The 24,182-nt window shown below is 49.0% G+C and overlaps 1 protein-coding gene across 3 annotated transcripts in view; it reads left to right on the forward strand.

Annotated features, from left to right (window-relative positions):
- Positions 1 to 1,212: 1,212 nt before the first annotated feature.
- Positions 1,213 to 24,182, forward strand: part of LOC147013583 (peptidyl-prolyl cis-trans isomerase-like) — a 30,930-nt gene continuing 7,960 nt past the window's right edge. Inside the window, exons 1-4 of one of the 3 annotated variants that reach the window (XM_085855515.1) lie at positions 1,213 to 1,488; positions 2,716 to 2,746; positions 2,866 to 2,954; positions 22,626 to 22,722. In XM_085855515.1, the coding sequence (XP_085711641.1) occupies positions 1,420 to 1,488; positions 2,716 to 2,746; positions 2,866 to 2,954; positions 22,626 to 22,722 (286 nt within the window). In that variant the 5' untranslated portion in view covers positions 1,213 to 1,419. Of the gene's footprint in view, positions 1,489 to 2,715; positions 2,747 to 2,865; positions 2,955 to 8,483; positions 13,104 to 22,625; positions 22,723 to 24,182 lie in introns of those variants that run through there. The other 2 variants (XM_085855514.1, XM_085855513.1) reach the window with 2 other exon arrangements.

Genomic DNA, 24,182 nt, shown 5'->3' on the forward strand with positions numbered 1-24,182 from the left:
CCACCTCACCCAACCCAAAATTTTGCTTTTGTATCCATATTTTGAACACCTTGCGTTTTCACCTTCCCTTCATCGTTACCTGCATGCCTTGTTTGTCTGTCTCCACCTTCTCCTTCTGCCCCTGTTATTGGTGTTTCTCCTGATGTTCCCTTTGTTATGTTGTGTTCTGGTCTTGTCTGTGTCCGAGTTCTTCCACGAGCCGAGACCATGTATAAAGATAATTAATTGAAAGGGGCGGATCTTTCTCAACCCCCCCCCCCCCCACTTTCACTTGGGTTTTGGCTTCTTCTTCTTCTTCTTCATCCTCTTCCAATTCTGCCTATTCTTCTTTTTCTTCTTCTTCTTCTTTCACTGCAGCAAAAGGTGCTTCGTCACATCATTGGTTGAGGGTGCAGCTGTTCCGCTGATGTCATGTCCTCTGTTCGAGGTTGGGGCAGGAATTTGTAATTTGTCCATGGTGCCGGCGATAGCTCACCTATTCTTCACGGAGGATATTTAACGTCCACCAACGGATGGACGACACACACACATTGATGAATCACCCTGCCCGTGAAACATTGGGATGACGGTGTACAGCCGGGTCGGGATTCGAACCCAGACTGGACAGCTTTAAGAGAGGCGAGTTTGTGTCCCTCTGGAGGGGCAAGTTACCCTGACACATTTAATTAATAAACCTTCCTTGTTAGTTCAGCGACGAGGGACAACAAGGTCAGCAGTAAGTAAACAACAACAATGTTCTTTTGACAAACAAACAACAACCACCACCATTCTCTGATTGTCATGTTGATTTTTTCCCCCCTCGTTAGTTCAATTTAAAATTTTCATGATAAAGAAGAATGATGTTGCGATTTATTTGGCGACGACGTGGCTCGTTTTCGTTCACGAAATAAAATATCATTTTGAGTCATTTCTACGAGACCCGCCGCTCGAGTCACCACCGGCCTCCACGGTCAAGCACCGGGTCAGTGCGTGGAAGGTTCCAGAAGGAATTTCTTGCCCGTCACATCACTTGCTGACGGGAGTATCCTGGCGTGCGATGTTAAAATATCCATTCGCTTCCACGTTCGATGCTTTTAAAACGGTTTTTTTATTTCACGACGACGCATTTATAACACTGCGTTTAATGAATTCCTTCGGCATTTCCCAATTAACCGAGTCGTGGGAATCGACGCGTTTAAAACGCTGCACACGCTTCAGGATTATTTCCTCGACGCGGAGGGATACAGCGTTGCGAAGCCGTATCACTCCCCAGGGTTTATACAAAGCGCGTTTTCTCCGTTTTCCCTCAATCACTTCACGTGTTCGGTCTATGCGGTTACTGGTTACCTCGTTATCGGGTTCAATCGGTCAGGGGTTTTCAAAAGCGATTCTGGTTTATGTAAACTTGTTTTCTTATTCTCTGTCGCTCGCTTTACGAAGATGGCTCTTCCAAGGTGTTTCTTCGACATCAGTGCGGGCGGCGAGTCCTTGGGTCGCGTCGTGATTGAGGTGAGGGCGATGGGATGCGTCTGATCGGGTTCACTGGACTGTGATTCTTGGTTTGTTGAGGTTTTTTGTGACGTAGAGGAAGATAAAATGGTACGATTGTAAATAAAGTTTAAAAATGTAATAATAATAACGCTTATTGAGCTCTGTGAGGAAATAATAATGTGACGTGATGTGTGAAGATTATTCGCTTGTAAAAAAGATCAGGGAAGCCACGACGAGGTCCGAATGGAAGTTATTTTAAGAAGATTATAATGAAAAACAGATAAAGAAATGTTATTTATTTGTAATTTTTTTTGTCGACATTATTGATGATTGGATCGTCTTGCACAACACAGACCTCGATGGTCGACCTGGAAGGTGACGAAAGGTTTAAATGTGTGATTTTTTTTTTTTTAAATCTCAGTATTGAAGCCACTTCAATCTACCCGCGCGATTAATTAGGTAAATTGAAGATTTAGCGATCGGACCCTGTAGCGCGGGTCGAGTACGGACAAGGTTGTGGTGTGGTTAAAAACACACCCGTGGCTGGTTTTCGGCGTTGATCTGGAAAGCCACGACTGGATTGTCCGTTCGGTGGGCGAAGTGGCCGCTATTGGTGAAACGCGGTCGTTCGCACGCCGGCGGGCGGGAATCTGGAACAATATGTTGTCTGGGATTGCTTTTTCACAAAGTTTGTTCATTTTGCAATTTTGTCTCGGTTCGGTGAATGTGGTGGTGGTGGTGGTGGGTTTTTATCACCCGCCGCGTTGCGGAAGGGGGATATTGTTGTCGTCCGGCTGTCCGTCCGAGAGTCAACATTTATAGCTTGAGTGCGATTACTCATAAAGTGTTCGCCACATCGATTTGAAATTTGGGTCACACATGTCCCACCTGAAAAGGAAGAACCCTGTTGATTTTTGGGCGTGGCCGGATCCAAGATGGCCGACTGGGGCGGCCATCTTGAAAAAAATGTTTTTTTGTAATAAATGGAAAACCGCTTATCTGATTTCAATTATTTTTGGTTACGACGTTCCTCACCCCTGGGGAACTTTTTCGAGATAATGACCAAATGGTGTCTTGTTTCCAATTCACCTCCCTCATTATCTGGAATATGTATGACATTTTTCATTCAATGGTGGGGGGTTCCCCATCTCTGATGGTGTATATATATATATTTTGTTTTTTTAGGATAGATTGGATGAAGTGGTCGTTTTCATTCTGTTGAATCTTTCTTGATTTGTTTTGCAGTTGAGGAGCGATGTTGTCCCAAGGACTGCTGGTAAGTCTTGATTGGAGAATATTTGGTTGTTTGAGGTTTCTGAACTGTAATTAGCAATTTCTGGTTGGTTTGTTTTTGTAATTTAAGTATTTTTGTTTCTTCCCTGTCCTGAAATCCAGACAACTTCCTTCAGCTCTGCACAAAAGAAAAGGGACACGGATACAAGGGTTCTTGTTTCCATCGTATCATCCCTGGTTTTATGTGTCAGGTTTGTTGGGTTGGGAGAATAAAATCAAGGGAGGTGCAAAGCGTCCATCTCCTTTCTATGGGACGGTTTCTTTGTTTGTCGAGGTAATATGTTCCAAATTTCAGCAACGTCAATTTCCGCAATCTTGAGTTGCTTGTTTTTTAAAAAATATTGTTGTGAATTCGCGACTGCCGGCATGCGGACGGCCATGTCACTCGAATCATGACCGCGTCGCCCACCGGACAGACAATTCAGTCGTGACCCTCTCGGAACAACGCCGGGAGCTAGTCACGGGTGGGGGTTTTACCCCACCACGACCGTGCCAATTGCCCACCTGCGCAGGATAGGGTTGCTCGCCAAATTCGATCTACCGAAGTCCCTGCGCGGATGGTCGACCGGGCGATCGTACCACGCTGCAGGCCGACTCCGGACATGAACCGCTTAAGCGGTCCGTTCCGTGCTACAGTGATAACCGAGCAGTGTTATCGTCGGCCTCGACGGTTCCGATTAATTACCGGGCGTATTAAGCCCACTACGAACCCTTTACATGAAGCAGGATGGAGGGTCAAAGAAAAGACGAAGCGAAACGGGAAAACAGTTCACACAATGCACATTTATTTCCCGGCGCACGGAAAGCACATATATTCAGCCAAACAGTCAAAATGCACATTTTGCAACCAAAACAAAAGCAACAACGCAGAGTTACTACCGACTCCGTGCACACACGACAACACTTATACAGTTCAACTTTACAAGGGGGCAGACAGGCCTGTCGGCCAATTGTGCACGTAACCTGGAGGAGCGGCCAGGCCCGCGAGACCGGGGGGGGGGGGGTCCAACCCGCGTCCTCGTGAAGCGTTGGCGGACGAGCCGTAGATGTGGCTGTGCCCCGACTCCGTGCTCCTTGGCAGGTTTCGTTGGCACGACGTTTGGAGTGGGAACGGGGCCCCCTTTTTGCACGATCTCAGCGCGGGGGAAAGGGAGAATTGTTGATGCCCTGGGGGAGGGAGATGGCTGGCTGGCTTGGGTCCCCCAGCATGAGAAAATTCCGCGAATTTATTCACCCAGGAGTGTTCCTGAGTTAAGCACAAATCCGTTGAGAAAAAGTAGGGGGTATGGGGGGGGGGGGGTTTCAGTCAATTGTTGGTAGTGATTTCATGCCACCGACGATCTTTATAAAAAAAAAACGTATTCCCGGCACTCTGCACTGACGTCATTGCTGTGGTGTCCGAGGCGCAGCGGAACATGGAGAGCGTAGGTCAGGTCAGGTTCGATCTGTGACCTGCTACAGGTACCATGTAAACCTGTACTAACCTGTTCCATGGTCGGGTTGTCGGCGACTAAACCGTCTCCCCCACCAGGTTTTCTGGTGAGGAGGGTGTTTGGATATGGACACCCAGCAGGATTAAAAACAAAACCTGTCAAAGGGCGGAGGAGCTCCTTGTGAGCCAACGGCCATCCATATCTAGTGCCCAACTGTGTCTGCGGACGTCCTCCTGCAGTTGGGTCACTTCTTATTAGGAGGTTGGTGGCAGGATTTACACTCCGGCCACCGTAAAACCCTTCATTCCGCAAAACGCAAAAAAATCTGAAAACCCACTCCGTGGGAGTACCTCCTGTGCAGCTTCCCTTCGCAGGGCAGCTCACCGGATGACGGGATTGGGGCAAAGCCTTCGGGACCCCCAATCTTTGATAGGAGGGAAACCACGGGGTAACATCCCTGGGTCAGATTGCGGGAGAGTGTCGGAGTGGTGCTGAGGTGTCGTCCACCAGACGGCGGTCTCCTTGGGTTAACCTGAGACGGTCCCTTCGGGTGGGTGCCTGGAATGTCCTATCCCTAAGAGAGGATGATCACCTGTCTCTGTTATCTGAGCTCAAGCGTTTGGACATCGGGATTGCAGCTCTCTGAGGTTCGGAGAACGGATTGCGGCGAGATAATGGTGGGTGGATACACCTACTATTGGTCTGGTCGCTCTGATGGTTACCATACCCAAGGAGTTGCTGTAGCTGTGTCCAAAAAGCTGACCCCAATGATTGAGGTAACACCTGTCAACGAGTGTATTGTGAGATTAAGGATTCGTCACTCCTTAGGTGTCATTTCCCTGGTTTCTGTTTATGCTCCGACTGAGGCGAGTGATCTCACCGTGAATGATGCATTCTACGCCACACTCGAGTCTGTGGTTGATCAGTGCCCCAGACGAGATGCACTTCTAGTCTTGGGGGATTTCAATGCATCGACTGGAACTGATAGGGACGGTTATGAGGTGTGGGTTGGTCCCCATGGGTCAGGAACTATGAACCAGAATGGCACTAAGTTCCTTGACTTTGCAAGAAGTCATGGACTTAGGGTGGCTGGTTCATGGTTTCAGCGCCCACAAGCTCATCGCTGGACTTGGTATTCCAATGCTGGCGGTGTGGCAAAGGAGATTGACCATGTCCTCATTGACGGTCATTGGAGGATGATCCAGAACTGCAGGGTCTACCGGAGTGCTCAGTTCCTCAATACTGACCACAGGCTTGTTGTAGCAACTCTAAAGCTGCACCTTAAATCCTGGAGAATGGTACCATCCCAGCCGAGGCTGAATGTTGCCAAGCTCAGGGATGAGAGAGTAGCTGAGGAGTTTGTGAACAGGCTGAGTGGACACTTGGGGGGTCTGGGTACTTTGGGGGGTCCTGAAGAGTTGTGGAGCGCCTTCAAGACCACCGTCTTTGATGTTGCCGGTGGATGCCTTGGAGCTCACCGCAGGGCAAACAATAATTTTGTCTCAAGGGACACTGGATACCATTGACCAGAGTCGCAGGGCCAGGCTGAATGGCAGAGCTGAGCTGTTCAGGGAGCTGAGGCGTGAAACTGTACGTGCACTGAGGGTGGACAAGGAGGCCTATGTGCGAGAAATCTGTGAGGGGGTAGAGCATCACCTGTGGACAGGTGATTCTCGTCCCACTTACAGGGGAATTCGTGCATTACGTTCATCCAAGCCCATCCCTCGGAGCACTACAGTTCGAGCAGAGAGTGGTAGGCTCTTGACAGAGGAGTCTGAAGTGAAGGCCCGCTGGGCCGGTTACTTTGAGCGGTTGTACCAGGCTGATCCCCCAACTGTCGAGTTGGACGTCAAGGGTGTTACAATCCCTGTTGCTGACCCTCGAATCAACTGTGGTCCACCTACGCTTGTGGAAACACGGGCTGCGGTGAACCAGTTGAAACGGGGCAAAGCTCCAGGGATCTGTGGCATCCATGCCGAACTTCTCAAGGCTGGTGGAAATGCTGCACTCGTGTCGTTGCATGCAGTTTTGTGCTCTGCCTGGAACACAGGCATCATCCCAACTGACTGGAAGAGGGGCCTTGTTGTCCCTCTCTGGAAAGGGAAGGGTGATCGCCAAGACTGCAACAACTACCGAGGGGTGACGCTGCTCTCAGTACCGGGCAAGGTCTTTGCTCGGATAATTCTCGATAGGGTTCGCCACCATCTGCTTGAGCACCAGCGTCCAGAGCAGTCAGGCTTTACACCAAAGAGGTCAATGATTGACCGTATCCTTGCACTTCGTGTCCTCACCGAACGCAGACGAGAGTTTCACCAGGGGCTGCTTGCAGCCGATGTTGATCTCTGTAAAGCGTTCGATTCAGTGAATCGGGATGTCCTCTGGAGGATTCTTGGTCTTCGTGGGGTGCCACCAAAACTGATCGATCTGATGTCTGAACTCTACTCTGGTACTGAGAGTGCTGTGAAGTGTGGTGGTACCATCTCTGACTTATTTCCAGTTGTTACTGGAGTTCGTCAGGGATGTGTACTTGCCCCCACACTTTTCAGCACTTGTATGGACTGGATTTTAGGGAGGATGTCGGAGAGATCAAGTTGCGGTGCGTCATTTGGGAATGTCAAGATCTCGGACCTTGACTTTGCAGATGATGCAGTCATCTTTGCGGAGACTTTAGACATCCTCTTGGGGGGCCCTCGAGGTGCTGAATGAGGAGTCGGAGCCGTTGGGATTATGGGTTTCTTGGGTCAAAACTAAGATCCAGGCTTTCGGTGACATCTTGGATGCTGCTGTCCTGTCTGTTTCTGTTTGTGGTGAGGATGTTGAGGTCGTGGAGAGATTCACTTACCTTGGCAGTGATATTCATGTCTCTGCTGGCTGTGAGTCAGAGGTCAATAGACGTCTGGGTCGGGCCTGGGGAGTCATGGATTCACTGGATCATGGGGTGTGGCGCTGCCGGTACCTGTGCGGGAGGACGAAAGTCCGAGTCTTCAGGTCCTTGGTACTTCCAGTCTTGCTCTATGGGTGCGAGACTTGGACTCTGACCAAGGATCTGAGACTGACTTAATTCCTTTGGTACCAGGTCTCTTCGGAGAATCCTTGGCTATCGCTGGTTGGATTTTGTGTCCAACGAGCGGTTGCAGAGAGAGACTCGGATGAGATTTGTTACCTGCATAGTCTGTGAGCGTCAGTTGCGGCTGTATGGACATGTGGCTCGTTTTCCTGACTCTGATCCTGCTCACTAGATTCTCTCAGCGAGGGAGTCTCATGAGTGGAGGAGGCCAGTGGGTCGACCACGTGCCTCATGGTTGCAACAGGTTGACCATCATCTCAAGGAGATGGGGATGGGCCTGGCATCTGCCTGGGGGATGGCCAGACGGAGGCCCCTGGAGTACCGGCGGAAAGTGGACGCAGCGACGTGCTGTTCTGGCACATGCTCCCATACCTGACCTGACCTGAGAGCGTAGCAGTAACTCCGCTTTATTGTCCTTCCGGATGTACATCACCGCCACCCCTAGCGGCCGAGTTGTGATGCACGAAAACCCAATCACGTGATACAGCACAATTGCCAGATTCATTAACATAACATTCGGACCACCTCGCCGCATTACTCCTGAAACTGTCACAGCAGCATTAATCGAGCTTGAGGCGTGGTGTTCCGAGTGTGCAAGGCCAAGGTCGCTTCTAAAACATGGCCGTATTCAGTCGCCGCAGGCTGTCCCGGGATTGTGATGCTTGTTTGGCTGCACGAATTGACAAGACTTGCAAGAATTCCTGGAAGTTGGAATGGCTGGAGCGTATGCCATGCGTTACGGTGGCTTGTGGGGCTTTCATTCAAAAGATAGCCTTGCCAGGAAAGGCTGTATGCACATGGTGCTCAAAGGAGATTGTTTATGGAGGACGTGGGTACAAGTCATTGGAATCCCATGCGGAGAGTAAGGAGCGTCGTGATATTCAGAGAATCCGGGCATCCAATTAGTCTTCCTGGTAAATATAGCCTTGGGCTTTATACATGTACAGTTATCAGTATACATGTACACAGTAGACATCTATGCTGTCAATGTAGTATAGTGTGGTGTGGTGCACTTTCACGACTGTAATAAATTATGTTAATTGGCAAGCAAGCCACAACTCAGAATTGGGTCAATCTTGTTTACCACCAATAGCACCTGGAAATGACAGTCTGAGGCTTAGTGTAATCACTGTATTCACTTTCTGTAGCATGTATTATAAATGGTGATTGGCTTTTCTTTTTTTACTCTGCATTGGCTTTGGGTTTTGCTTTTTCTCCAGGTGTTTCCTCACCTTCTGCTACCTCTTGCACTGCTGCTTCTACTGCCCCCATCGCCTGTACACCGATGCCTGCTGTATCAATAGGTGACAGGGTATCCAATGCTCAAGCCATGGTCCTTGCCTTCCTCGCACAGCATTCCCTACCATTCAGCCTTGCCCCTGAACTGGTGTGCCTGGCCAAAGCACTTAACCTGGATGCAAAGGCTCTTGGTCGGCTCACAATGGACAGGACATCTGCATCCTACAAGCTTTGGTTTGGACGAGGACATACCGTACATCACCAGTTGATATCAGCACTGCAGAGGAATACTTCTCTCTGAACATTGAGTCAACGAGCACAAACCATCAGAGGGTCTTATGTGTCCTGGCCAGTTACGACAGCCCACTGCAAAAGCAGGTCATATTGCAGCATCTAGAGTCCATTGTGATCAAAGTTGACAGTGCCTTGTTGCACCAGGAACTGGTTGACTTGTTGAAAAAGTATGAGCTACCATGGAAGAACTGCATTTCCATCCTCATGGACTCCTGCTCAGTCATGCAGGGATCCAAGTCAGGAGTCGAAGTTCGCATCAGGGAAAAACAATGCCCCACACATGTTGGACATAGATGGGGGCTCCTGTCACCATGCTCACAATGCGTCGAAGAAGCTGAGCGACCCATTCGACAACTTCGCAGGGCGCATGCTCTCTGACATCTACAATGACTTCAAGTGGTCACCTGACTTAAAGCAGTTCTTGCAGGAAATCTGTGGGCCGATTGGTGTCAGGTATACCATGCCAGAGCGGTATCTCAGTCACAGGTGGCTATCTGTGTATGATGTCAGTGTTGACACTCTGCAGCTGTGGGATGCCTTTGTTGTCTTCTACTTTGGCTTCCTCTCTAAAGCTGATCGCACACACGACACTACTTGTCATGGGTTGTGGAGGTCTACCATCGCAGACACAAAAGCCAAGGAGAGAATACGCCAGATCCATGATGTTCTGAAGAAGAAGAAGAATATGACCAAAGATGGCAAGGCACGAAAGGAGCGTATACTGCAGCGAGTCTTCCACAAAAAGAAATTGATGAGACTGATATTGATGTTCTATACATCAATGTTCCTGCTGCTGAAGAAGTACGTCCTCCTGTTTGAGATGAAGGCCCCACTGATCCACAAGCTCAATGACCAGCAGGTGGACCTTGTCTGAGTTCATGGCCTGCCTTGTCAAACCTGAGAAGCTGCCATCCTCAGGCAAGTGACTTCAGACCCTCGACCTGGATGAGAAAGCCAACCTGCTACAAGTGAAGAAGATGTTTCTTGGCGTTGCTGTGTCTGAGATTGTCAACACTGCCCGTAGTGGAGATGGAGAAGTGCATGATTTCTTGCAGAGTGTGGACAAGGCCGATGTGGCATGTGGAAAGTACATTCAGAAGAAAATGCCCCTGCATAATGCTATCCTCAGAAGTGCCTCAGCAATTGATCCACTCAGCAGAGGGCACACTGTCAGCCAGGAGCAGCTCATGAAGTTGCCACGCCTGGTGACAAATGTCCTTGCACCAGAGGAATGTGATGCCTTTGAACTGGAGGTTCGGAGTTTCCAGATCGACTCAAGCCTGCCACCAGCTCAGGAAGAAGAATCTGCTCGCATCGACGACTGGTGGACCAAGGTCTTTGAAGGTGGAAAGTACCCCCTTCTCTCAAGAATGGTGAAGGCTCTGCTGTCATCCTTCCATGGGCCACAAGTTGAGAGTGCCTTCAATCTCATGGGAGATGTCTTGGATGTCAGATCACACTGACTAAACATGGAGACCTACAGCGCAGTGATGGGTGTCAAGTACAATCTTCGATCATCAGGAAAAACTGCAGTGGAGTACTTCAGTAGGACTGACAAACTGCACAGTCCCACCGACTTCGACCTGTGCAAGAACATGATGGGAGCCGACAAAACCTACAAGGCAGAACTGGCAGACGGGAAGGACGAAGAAGAAGAAAGAAATCGAGAAGTGGGTGCAGCTGCTCTCGGTGAGTTGACCAAGCGCAAGACCAAAGAACTGACTGAGAAGGCTGCAAAGAAGACAAGACTTTCCCACCAACGTGCAAGCAAGAAAAAGCACAACCTGAACGATAAGACAAAGAAGTGAACAATGTTCAGTGGTTAGGCGCCTGTCGACATTATCGACTCAAGAACTCAACAACTAGTGGATGCAACAGTGTTACCAATTGTGAACTTTTTATGCAAACTTTTAGTGCAACTTGTTATCAATTATTGTCAACTTATTATGCAAACTTATTATGCAACTTGGTATCAATTATTGTCAACTTATGCAAACTTATTATGCAACTTGGTATCAATTATTGTCCACTTATTATGCAAACTTATGATGCAACTTGGTATCAATTATTGTCAACTTTGTTTAATTTGCTATAAAGACAATGAAAGAATATTATCCTACAGATTGATTCATGATTTGCACAATTAATTTTGACAACAATTTACATTACAACATTGATTAATAATTTGCAAGATGAATTTCATGTCTTCAATGATTGTCTTCAGTGCTTTTACCCTGTTAACAAGGACAACATGATACACAATCCTCTTAAAAGTGACCAGGAAATGCAGGTGAGAACACCTGGAACCTTTAGCGTTCGGGGGCCTGGGCGGCCCACGAACACCAGCCTGATATTTTTTTCGGCCTCGGCCCATCGTTTTTTCCAGCTAATTTTTTTGGGACTCGCTCTCATGCCTGGTCCCGCGACGAGCGATCCCACACCGCGGCCTCGTCGCCGACCACCGTCCTCGCCTCGGACCCGACCTCCTTTGCATCTTCCCGCAACTCTTCTCAGCCGACTCCAGAACCCAACTCGAAGACACACCAATCACTTCGCCACCCGACTCCACTCACTTCGCCACCCGACTCGACTGACTTCATTCACCTTGCGCTCGCCTTCTGATAGGCCGGCAGGAGCAGTTAATATGCAAATATTTGGATAAGGATGACCTCGGGGGCGGAGCCACGCTCGCCCATTGGTCGGAGGAAAGGGGGCGTGAATCTCCCCTGATCCTAGAATTTGCATGTATCGATTTCACAGACGCGCCTGGAGGCGGGGCCAAGCTGCTCCGCGCTTGCTAATTGGATGGAGGGAAGTGGGCGTGTGGCGTTCTTGATCCGAATTCTCCCTCGGAAAGGCCGCTATTTGCGCTCGCGGCTCGGTGCGTTCGGCACCAATCGCCAAACGGGCCCGAGACAGCCCGACGCTCAGTGTTCACAGGTGTTGTGGGAATGGCCGTAGAAGGAGAGAGGCGTAGGTGGTGGAGGGTTTTCGGTGGTGGTTATGGATCCGTTGGGAATGGCGGTGATGCGATTCTTGCGGGATTGAGTTGTGATGTTAAAGGTCGTGGCTGTTGGCGTTGTTGTTGTCTGAGGGTTGAGCGTGGTTGTAGTTGGTGACTATGGCTGGCATGGTGGTTTTTGTGTGATGGCGGTTTAGACGTGGTTGGTTCAAAATAAAGATAGAACAGAAAAATGGCTATCTCAAAGCGTCGCAGCCCGAATGGATCACATTAATCCCTTTATATAACGGCTTTGGGCTAATTACACATGTACTTAGAGATATCTCACCTGCGGGTCCTGAATGGTGGTTTGCGAATTTCCACAGCCGTAACAATATCTATTTTTCATTGGCACCTCAAAATTCACGTTGCTGTCGATGTCTGTCTGTCGACACCCAAAATGTGTTGGTGCTCATATCTCAAAGGCTAAATATTGAAACAAGCTGAAAGTTGGAATATACAGTACATTGGACAATGTCGAATTCATGGCTTTCAAAAGAAGTTCCACGGAAGTGCCACAGATTTTTTTTTAAATTATTTATTTTTGTGTTTTTTTTTTTTTTTTTTTTTTTTTTTTTTCTCATCAGTTATTGGCTTGAGTTCTGTTCTTGTGCGGTGCAAGTATGCAATGGCAATGTTAGAAGCAGAGATTCCTGCAGCAATCAAGGGAAGTGTGACTGGCACCTCATTGTCTGGGGCCTTAAGGCGTTTCCTGGGTAACTTCGCTGGGGTCTGAAGCCGCCACGTTTTTTTTTTTTGGTCTGGATGTAAGCTCCAGATTTGAAAGCATCAGCAGTTCTGACTTCCCCCAAAACTGTTGATTTGTCCAATTCGGACATTGCACGGCTGTTTCCGGGTGCTTTGTTGTCTCAACGGCAATTGGTAATCGCTTGCCAAGCCAGGCGTTCCGTTGGAGTGCTTCAGTCCCTTACCGAGCTGTACAGTCAAATTTGTCTCCTGATTGGGATGCACAGTCAACAGTTACTACGAGGCTGAGGTTCCGATACAGCACACAGACGTGGTACATTTGGATCTGTACGGACTCACCGCGGGTGTGTGGACATGGCGTGCCCGTTTCGGGTTCCGGGGTGGCAGTTTCATCCCATATCTTATGAAGGTTCTATCAGGTTTTCTTTTGTCCTCGTGCCTGTTTCTAAAGCATTTAGTTATCAGATTTGCTATATAAAGGTTAAATGTCTCTGAGTTTCAAAACAATATATTTGTTTACACCCGATTTCTGAGCCGTTTGCCATATTTACGTGTTTTCTAAGTTGCTGAGCCAATTTTTTTTTCTCCCACCCATCACCTGCAGCTGTTTCTAAAGACTAATGTTTGTGAAGATCTCCCTGAAACGTCTATTTGAATGACGTCGTTTTTCGGTGAAAGCTACTCGGGGTTTCTGGGTTGCATACAGAGTCCTCTCTTAAGTAATCACACTGACTCCAACCTGGAAATTCCCCAAAAATTGCTGTGTGTGCAATCGTGTGTCGTTGATTGGTACCGATATGTGTGAGTTTCAGAATGTGGAATGGAGTCCTCCCAGGGTGGGTTCAAAGTATCCACCTTCATTTCAGTAAGGGGTCATGGTTCGTGGACCAAGCTGTGAAGTTTTCTGTTCTCAGTTTTGTGCCGAGAGATCTCTTCAGGATCGTTACTGAGCCCCGGACAGCTTCCAACTGAAGTTCGTTTGTTATAATATTCCCAGGGATGGTTTTTAGCTCACCTGTAAAGTAGTTCCGGGGAGCTTATGGGATGGCGCATCGTCCGTCCATCCTTCCGTTCACAAGTACTTGCAACTTGTTCTCAGAAACTACACAGATTTCAATGAAATTTGACCACAACCTTCCCAAAAAGGCATTTGCTTTCGTCTCAAACGATACAATTCCGATGAAACTTGACCACCATCTTCACCACCCATGACGTACTAAAGATTGTTCAAGATATTAATAAAAATTGACCTCTGGAGGGTCGTTGAGGAGAGGGGGTTGCCCCCCAAAATCTGCATTTGCTTTCTTCTCAGAAACGACATGCAATTTCGATGAAACTTGACCACCATCTTCACTGCCCATGATTTACAAAGTTTTTTATGACATAAAAAAAACAATTGTGTGAGTGGTTCTTTGGGAGGTGGGGGCTAGATATTTCAAAGAGCTGTTGAACCAGGAAGGAAGCAATGGCAAGCTGGAGGTACTGTGTGTGTCGATCAGAGTCTGAAGTGCTGACGGCATTGAAAAGGATGAATGGAAGCGCATCAATCATTGATGAGGTGTGTTACAGAGATTATATTTGCAGCGGAAGAAGTCGGAGTCAGTTGGATGAAGGAGCTGTTGAATATATTGTTGTGGTTGACGAAATTCGCAAACCACCATTCAGGTCCCGTAGGTGAGATATCTCTAAGTATATGTGTAGTTAGGCCAAACCCGTTGTTTAGAGGGAATAAATGTCATTCATTCGGGCTGCGACCCTTTAAGATAGCCGTTTTTCTTTTACTATCTTTATTTTGGACCAACTGCCATTACTACCACCACAACCACCACCAACCGCATCTCGACAACCACAGCCACCTCCAGAACCGCCTTCACAACATCCACCTTCTCCACAACCGCTTTCACACACCAACTGCAACGCCGCTTCACAACAGCAACGCCAACAGCCACGACCTTTACCGTCACAACTCGCCCTCGCAACCATCGCATCACCGCCATTCCCGCGCCGCTTGTGGGCACCGATACTGGACTCGTACAGGGCGCGCACCGAGCAGCGGGTGCAAAAACACCAGCCTTTCAGAGAAATCGGATAAAGAATGATTCACGCCCACTTCGGTTCCGTCCTATCAGCGAGCGTGGGGCGATTTGGCCCCGCCTCCAGGCGCGTCGGAGTATAATCGCTATATGCAGATTCGCGGATCAAGAATGATTCACGCCCACTTTTCCTCTGTCCAATGGAGAGCGTGGCTCCGCCCCCGAGCCGTTCCTGATCCAAAAATCTGCATATGATTTCTCCTGTCGCACTATAAAGCGCCGAGCGCGGAGCGAATCAGGGCAGTCAGAAAGGAGTTGAGAAGAAAAAGAGTTGGACAGAGTTGAGAAGAGAAAAGAGTTGGAGAGTTGCGGCGGCGAAATCAGTCGAGAGAGTGTCTGTCGGGGTCCGGAGAGGCTGGAGAAGCCAAGAAGTTTTGTGGAGGTCGGCGCTCGTGTCAGTCGGGGAGCTGCGGAGAGGGGAGGCCGGGAACGCGGTCGAGGTCGCAGTGGAGTCGCTCGTCGCGGGACCCAAGCCATCCAGATATCCTCTTTCCCCCGAGCATCAACAACCCCTCCCTGTTTCCCCCCCGCGCTGAGATAGTGTGAGAAGGGGGCCCCGTTCCCACCCCATTCCAGGCAGTGCCAGCGAGGCCCGCGGAGTCGGGGCGCCGCCGCCATTTTGCGGCTCATCACCAGACGGGTAGGCTCGACGCGGTCTCGGCCCCAGGCCCGTCTGCCCCCTTGTCGATGAGGGTGGCCCCTTTTTCTTTTGCTTTGGAGTATATGTGTTGTCGGCGCCGTCTGTAGTAAAACTGTGTAAGTGTTGCCGTGTGCTCGGTAGTCAGTAGTAGAGCTGCATTGTGTTTCTTTTGTTGCAATTGCTTTTGGTGCATAATTGTTGTGTTTCTTCTTTTGTTACATTTGCTTTTGGTGCATAATTGTTGTGATTGTATATGTGTGCTTTCCGTTTGCCGCGGAATAAATGTGCTTTATGTTGAACTGTTTTCCCGTTTCGCTTCGTCTTTTCCCTCATTGAATCGACATCTTACTTCACGTAAAGGGTTGGTAGGGGCTAAATACGCCTGATAATTAATCGGAACCGTCGAGGTTGACGATAACACCGCTCGGTTATCCCGATAGTACGGAACGGGTCGCTTAAAGTGGCCCGTGTCCGAAGTCAACCTGCGGCGAGGTGCGATCGCCCGTTCTACCCTCCGTGTGGGTACTTAGGTAGGTCGAATTTGGCGAACAACCCTATCCCACGTGGGGGGCCGATTGGCACGATCGTGGTGAGGCCGAAAGGCCCACCCGTGACTGGTTCCCGGCGTTAGTCCGAGAGGGTCACGACGGGATTGTCCGTCCGGTGGGCGACTTGCCGCGATTCGAGTTACGTGGCCGCTCGCACGCCGGCGGGCGCGAATCCGCAACAATATTATGAGCGAAGGTTCAGTTCTGGAGGATTGATGACATGTTAAATTGTGCTGATATGGATGGGGAAGGGTTATGTTTCATGAAGTACAGGGGCATTGCGCTCCCAAATCATCTAATGAGGGTGCTTGAAAAGATTCCAGACAGGAGGATAAGAAAAAGCGTGGAGATGGAGATCAGAGAAGAGGAGCAGCGGCTTTTTGAAAGGGAAGGGTGACGACGGATATGATGTTCACACTGAGACAGCTGGTGGAGAAGAGTTTGGAGGTGTAAGGTGTGATGGCATTGAGATTTGTGGACTTGGAAAAAGCCCATGACACTTTCCTGAGAGATGGTGATTGCGACACAGATGGATGGGAGTGCCAGAAGCAGAACTTAGGTTGGTGGAAGGGTTGCACAAGGGAATGAAGGGAAGAGTTTTGGTTGGTCCTGGGATGTCTGAGGAGTTCAGCGTGAATATCGGTTTGATGCAGGGAAGCTCTCTCAGCCCACTCTTTCTTTTCGCGAAGGAGCTGGTAGGCAGGAAGGTGAGTGAGCTTAATGTGTAGTTCGGGGAGGATGTTTGCGGACGATCTGGCTGTTGTGGTGGAGAGTGGGTGGGAGATGTGGGAGATGCAGGAGGTGCGAAGGGAGTGGAAGGAGGTATTTGGAAAGCATGGGCTGAAGATGAGTATGGAGCAGACTGACGTAAGTGGGTCGGGCAGGTGAGAAGGGAGGGAGGTCGGGCAGGGAAATAGGTTTGCGACGACTCGTGTGGAATATTTCAATGATTATGACTTCATAGGTCACGTGGTGTGGCAGCCCTCTTGCAAAAATGGAAAAACTTTGGACCTCTCTCTGAAATCGCACCAAGGAAAAAAAGAAATTTGGGAATGTATTGTTACAAATTCGCGCCCGCCGGCATGCGAACGGCCGCTTTCCACTAATTGCATCCGTGTCGCCCACCGGACAGACAATTCAGTCGTGACCTTCCGGAGCAACGCCGGAACCCTGTCACGGGTGGGTCTTCAACCCCACCACGGCCTAGCCAATTTTCTACCCGCGCAGAATAGGGTCAATTGCCGAATCTCGACACCTAAGTACCCGTGCGGGTAGCCTACCGGGAGACCGTACCTCGGTGCAGGTCGGCTTGGACACGAACCGCCCAAGCGGTCCGTTCCATTCTGCAGTGATAACCGAGCGGGTATTATGAGTACCGGGTAGCAATCACCCGACCAGAAAAGGCTCGACGACAAAAACGCACGATCTCGACGAGGAGCCACCACAAAGAAAACCACACAAGCCCTGAGCTGCCAGATGACGAGAACACACGAGCTCCGCTGCCACCACGAAGAAGAAAAACCACGCAAGCTCTGACGATAAAAGGGCTCGACGACCAAAGATACGAACTGCCAGACCTGGCATCCTGCACGCCTTTATATCCCCTGGCGTCCAACCCCTTGTTCCTCCCCGTTCTCTGCTCCGCCCCCGACCAGTTCCTGTGAAAAGCTTCCCGAAAAGGGGCGTTCCTCCGTTCCCAGCACCTCATTCCATGAACCGACCAATGGCGAATGATCTGCCTCGCCCTCCCCCCCCCCACACCAAGTGCGGAGAAAACAGGTGGGAAAAATCCGCGCGCCCTCAAGTTCCTTCCTTTTGCTCGCTTTTATGGAATGAATGCGGAGAGATGGTTGTAATGTGTCCGTGGAAAAGAAGAGAATTGATAGCTGGCGTAGCGGCCAAGGTGGTTCGGTGGTTGGTTCAAAATAACGATAGAAAAAGAAGAACCTATCTCAAAGAATCACAGCCCTGTGACACGAATAATACCCATTAAACAACGGTGGGGAAATCTAACTGAACGCAGACTTATCGATCGAACTGAACTACGGACCTTTATGGTGTTCTGCGAATTGCCACAGCCGTAACAGTGTGATGAATTTTAATTTTTTTTATGATTTCATAGGTGCCTTTGTTCTGATGACGTAATTGCAAACGTGGAATGCTCTGTCTGATCCGTATGGGAATTTTTTGGGTCATCTCAGACTAAATTGGTCCATAGAAAAAAAAAATTTATCGGTCACATGGTTTAGCAGTCGTATTGTTTTTACCCCTCAGCCCGAATTGGGCGAAGGGGTATTGTCGTCACAGGCATTGTCCGGGCGTCCGTCTGTCAACTTTTGGTTTCCGTCAATTTCGAGGAGAACGCTTTGTCCGATTAAATCTGTTTTTGCAGGTTGTGTTGGGGTTGAGTGGAGGAAGGTTCATTTCGAAAATGGGCGTGCTGCGATTTTCAATGTGGCCTCCATGGCAGCCATCTTGAAATTGGTTTCCGTCGATTTTGAGGAACGCCTTGTCCGATTAAATCCATTTTTGCAGGTTGTGTTGGGGTTGAGTGGAGGAAGGGTCCTTTCGAAAATGGGCACGCTGCGATTTTTCACGAGCCGTCACGGTAGCCATCTTGAAGTCTGATTGATTTTCAATATGGCGTCCAACGTGCTCTAACTGACTGCATCATCGTGATATTGTATTGTATGGGCGGAGCCCCGAGTCACGGATTGTGGTGGTCACGTGGTTGTGGCTTCATATGTCCCGACTCGCCCACTCGGGACTTGTAGCAGCATGTGGTATCATTAGCGGTGTCCTGCAGGTCGTGTGCCTGTACAGTGCATAGAGTGCATACTAAAGCGGAGTTACGGGCATCCTACGCCTACCCTCTCGCTCGAGGCAATAAAGCGGAGTTGAGTTACCCTCCGGCTCTTGTCTGCCTGTTCGTACCTCTGCCACGACACTACAGTTTGGCGACGAGGCTGTTTTGGATCGACGTGTGCAGAGTGCCTGTTTTCCTCGGCATCGACTTTGAGTCGCTGCCGGAGCAATTGGATTGTCGGTCGCACAGAGCGCCGGGAGACTCAGCGCAGCTCGCGCGGTACGGTTTCGATCACCGGGCGAGGAGCCCAGGGAAGCGCATCGCGAGTTTGGCCGCACGGGTGAGACATCTCGCCGTCGCCTGCGAATTCACGTCGAGTGAACGGCGGGCCGGGCTCAAAGATCGTTTTATTTCTGGTTTGCAAGCCTCGGAAATGGTTTCTGCAATGCCACAGCTAAAGGACGAGGACATTACATTAAACTCAGAAGCGGCGGCAGCCATCGCACAGACTCTGAGGGATGTCTGGTGCCTCTGGCCAGAGCATGACAGGTGGTCCAGAGGTCCGCGCGATGTACCAAGCGCCCACAGCCGCACGCAGAGTCTTTGGTGCGGGTCGTGGCTAAACGTTGCAACGCGGCCAGTCGGACGGCGATCTGAACAGGCAGGGATATCTACGGTGTGTGTGTCAAGTGTCATTAACCGCCATAACGATCATGGATGGCGATGTGCGAAGCGACCCCAACGGCCCTGGTCAAGACCTACAGCCGGTACGATGTTTTGTGCATGACGTACACTTTTACGTCCCAGGTCGAGTCCTGTGGCCTGGGCAAGGTTTTGTGGATGGAGCGCCAATTGCGTTTCAAGTTGGTACCGGAGCGGTGGTGTCTATCATAAGCGAGCGCACGCTAGTGCACTCCCCGGTCTACACCTTTTCAGGTCTACCCTCGCGTTGCACACGTATACCGGTGAAGCACTACCAGCGGTTGACAAGGCATACGTCTTCGTCGCCCATCAAGGTCAGCGGGTCATGCTCTCGCTGTTCGTGGTGCGAGGGGAGAGGCTTGCCCTTTTGGGTCGGAGCTGGTTGGCCCGCATTCAACTCAACGAGACGGCGCCAGTCATTCACCTTGGACGTCCCTGGAGACCCGAGGGCGAGGTCCCGGTGGCAGGGGCCTTGGCGATACAACATGGGTGTCCGTTCATTGCTTCCTGCAACTACGATACACGGTTCCGGAGCAACGGGGAGCATGCCAGCTGCGACGGACTCTCGCGCGTGCTCTGCACTCATGATAAAGTGCACGATCATGTCGTTCAGGCGATTTCAACGGGGGATTGGAGCGAACCGGTCGCATTCAAGAAGTTCGCGGAACGCGACCTTTGACGTTCGGATGAGGACCTGCACGCAAGTCGCCTCAACGTCGTGACAACCAAGAGGCTTGTGCGCAGCGTGGTTCATGATTTGTTAATTGTTGTGTGTTTGATTCTCGCGGCACGAGTGATTAGGCTTGGCGTTATAAAAGCAAATGCCGACTGTCCGCGTGTGAGCAAAATTTGTTTGATTGGGTTCAATGCTTTCTTTGATGTGAAGAACTTGCAGACGATCGTTGCAAATAAAGAGGTCTTCCCGATCCCGGTCTTCGATGACAGTCCGCAGTTCGCTGCAACCTCATGTGTTGGAATTATACTGTGGGAACGCGCTGTACGAAAAGAGGTTTGCATCTGCGCAGACGATGTTTTTTGCTGCTTTATGACATTGCTGTGCACTCAGTGTACGCTGATCATCCGTGTGGACGTGCGTTGAAGTCTTGGCTAGATTTGCTGCGACCTCAGGGGTCGGTGGCAGGGACAGGGTTGCGCCCGGCATTGGTGCGCGGTTTTGGTGTGGGACAGCTGGTAATGGAGCTGGCTAATTGCCTTGTTCGAGTTGATGGCGGGGAGCTGGAGCAGGTTCGCTGTTCAGCGTCACCCCCACCCCTGATATCGCCAAGGTCAGACGTGCCTAGCGCCATGGAGCGCAAACCTCTGGTCTCGCCAAGGTCAGCCGCGCTGGCGCCCGCAGGGCTTGCAGGCTCGGGGTGTTTACCTGATTCGGTCCTGTCTGAGGGAGATGTGCCAACTTGTCGACCGGGGGCATTTGATGGTGCTTGGGGGTGTCATCTCGACATCGCCGGAAGGCGGGTAAGCATGGGCCGCCTAGGGGCGCTTCTGCAGTCCACTGCATTTGGAATTCAACTCACTCGCACCAACACAGTATATGATGTGATGGGGATAGAAGGGTGTATTATGTGCCAGATTACAACGGCATGATTGTTGCAGGTTGTGCGGATGAAGCACATTTTGGGCCGTCTCATCTGGGTTTGATTCTCAGCCCGACCATCACCCCAGGGTTAGATCATGTGATGTGGTACTTGGAGGATTTTACATGGTTGATGTCATTTTGTTCCTCTTTGCTTTTTTTTTTGTATCGTAGTATGCTTTGCCAATTATGCTTATCATTGTAATTGTCATTTTATAATCATCCTTTTCGGAGGGAGGAGTGTATTGTATGGGCGGAGACCCGAGTCACGGATGGTGGTGGTCACGTGGTTGTGGCTTCATATGTCCCGACTCGCCCACTAGGGACTTGCAGCACCAGTAGCACCAGTTAGCAGCATGTGGTATCATTAGCAGTGTCTTGTAGGTCGTGTGCCGGGAGAGTGCATCGAGTGCGTAATAAAGCGGAGTTATGGGCATCCTACGCCCATGCTCTCGCTCGAGGCAATTAAGCGGAGTTGTGTTACCCTCCAGCTCGTGTCTGCCTGTTCGCACCTCTGCCACGACACTACAGACCATCTTGAAGTCTGATTTTCGATTTGACGTCCAACGTGTTCTAACTGACTGCATCATCGTGATATCACTTTCCCTTTGCAATGCAATCGGCTGGTATACGCCCGCTTTGCGGAGCTATTTTTTGTTGTTGTTTTCAACCTTCAAAAATATTCTTCTTCTAAATGACTCAACAGATCGAGGTGAAACTTTATACGTATGACCACCTACATGAGGAACAAAATGTTCACATGTATCATGTCATAGATCACATGGTTTGGCAGTCATATTGGATTTACCCTAAAGCATAAAAAAAAATCCAGAACAGCTGGACAGATTGAAGGGCAGCTTCACACATCTTCACCAAGCCTTTGGCGTGGGGGGGGGGGGGGTGCCACCATGGTATTCACAAATTGATAGGTGACAGTCTGGCAGTTATATTGTATATTGAGCAAAAATTAAAAAATATATTTCTCCTGAACAGCTTCATCGATCGATCGTGAAACTTCACAATTATGATCAAAATGATGTGGAATATCTTCTTTTTTTTTTTTTTGGATGTAAACCTGATCAGACACATGGTCTGGCAGTTGGAATTATTTTTTTTAAATTTGAACTTGGGTTTTTATTTTTTTTGAATAAAGCTCACTTGGCTGTGCGAAATGTGAATCCTCTCCAGGTTCCTCCTGATGACTTCATCTTTGCTTTTTGCTTGTTCGGGTTCCTTCTGATGACTCCAATGCAGGACTGTACCGATTTGGTCTTTCATTTGAACTGAATTTAATTAATTTTTATCTTATTCCAAATTCAACTGAATCGTAATAAACGTCACTGCTTGGGTTGAAGTGTCTGATCAAAGCGGGACGTCTTTGGACCCAGTCATCACTGGCAGCAGTCATAAAGTGCAAGTTCGAGTTGTCTTCTTGATTACGTAACGCACCAGTACACAAATGCCAATTTCAAGTCCTGGTGATGGTCAGCAATCTCTCATTGTTCTTTTTCTTGTTTGTTGTTTTGGAATCCAGCAAAGGTTGTTGTCAAATGAGTTCCTCCCCCCCCCCCCCCCCCGCAAATGCGGCCTCGACTTACTGGAGTCTCTGCTTCTGACCCAAAGCTCATTCTACAGTGTTGTCAAAGTGCCAGAGTGCCAGTTTGTAAGCATAATTCCAAAGTGCAAGAGGAGCGTTTAGATTGTGATGTTTTGGTGCTTGTTTGTTTTTGTCCTCAGGGTGGTGACTTCACTCGTGGTGATGGCACTGGCGGGAAGTCCATCTATGGAGACAAGTTTTCAGATGAGAATTTCACTCTTAAACATGTTGGACCAGGCAAGGCTTAAAACAGCTTATGTTGTCCTTCAAAATATTTTTTTTGTTTGTTTTTTGAAAACTTCAATCTGATTTGGTGTTACAAAGTTGATCCCTGAAATTCATGTCAAGTTTTGTTGAGTTTAGATTTTATTTATTTTTTTTATTTTTTCCCCAATCCTTAACTGATCAAACATAAAATACAAGATTATGAGCCAGGAACTTGCATCATATTATGAGCGTTGGAGGAACCTGAATCAATGCGTTGCTTGTGAAAGTTCAGGACGCGATGATAAATGGATTTGTGACAATATGAAGAGTGCAATTGAGATTGAGAAGGAAAATTCCTATAATGAGATGGAGAAACAAAGGAAAACAAATGAGGGAGGAAGAATCGGCTGGTATACCAAACTCTCCATTGGCATCGCAGTATCATTCCTCCCTCGTTTACCATCAGTGATGACTCATCAATTGGTTCTACACTGGACCTCTCGAATAATTGTAAACTTTTGAGATTGTGTTTGACGACCCAAAAACGAGCCGGCATTGCAGTGTTGCTTGCAAAAAAAAAAAAAGTTTTAAAGATTTTTTTATTATCATTATTTTTTTAATTGGAACAAAAAATTCACAGAGCCTTTTCTGCATTCTGATAATCAGGAAGAGGACAGAAAAATGGAAACACCTGGGTAAATGAGGGACACCATGCATATTGAAAGTAACGGCTTCCACACACGTGTCCCACTTGTTAATTCAGCGAATAACATCTCAGCTTGCTTCGGGTCATATAATATTAAAAAAAAAAATACTGCACAGGGCTGGTTGCCTCTAATCATGGCTGCAAGAGGAGATTTGTATGACTGGTTGCAAGGCAACTGTTGCTACTGATTGATTTAAAACCACTGAGCCCAGCAGGGTTTTCACTCTAGTTGCGTGTTACCTTACCGTTGGCACGGCAACCCTAATTAGGGGGTCACATCCTCAACAGCCACCCATCCATTTATTATGTGCAGCCAAGCCAGCCGTGGATGGCTGTTGGATATAATCAGTGGGGGCAAAACTTCCCATCAAACTTAACTTCCACATGATGTCGGATGAATCGAGGAAAGAACAAAAACGAGCACGTCGGAAATGTTCAACAGTGAAACAAGCACAATAATATTTATTCAATCGGCAATGGCAGGTATTAGTGACAGCAATCATGAGCATGTATTTCCAATCGGTGGACAGGAATCCGAATAAAAAGGCACAAGAGAACAGTAATTAACGCTTACGACCTCGTCAATACACAGGACATTGCATCCAATCAATCATTCCAGGGAAACATGGAGAAAAAAGTAGATCGAGTACGGAGCATGAGTGGTTCCTGCCTCAACTGACACAAATTTGTGACAGCCCGTGCCGTGTCCAGACTCATGCAGAGTGCAAGCTCCCCCTTGGTGGCTCTCGTTGTCCGAACGGGCAGGCTTGGTCAAAAGACTCGT

This window comes from Eptatretus burgeri, chromosome 14, assembly GCF_056783735.1.
Source record: "Eptatretus burgeri isolate ZD-2024b chromosome 14, Ebu_testis_v1, whole genome shotgun sequence".
In the NCBI taxonomy this organism is placed as follows: domain Eukaryota; kingdom Metazoa; phylum Chordata; class Myxini; order Myxiniformes; family Myxinidae; genus Eptatretus; species Eptatretus burgeri.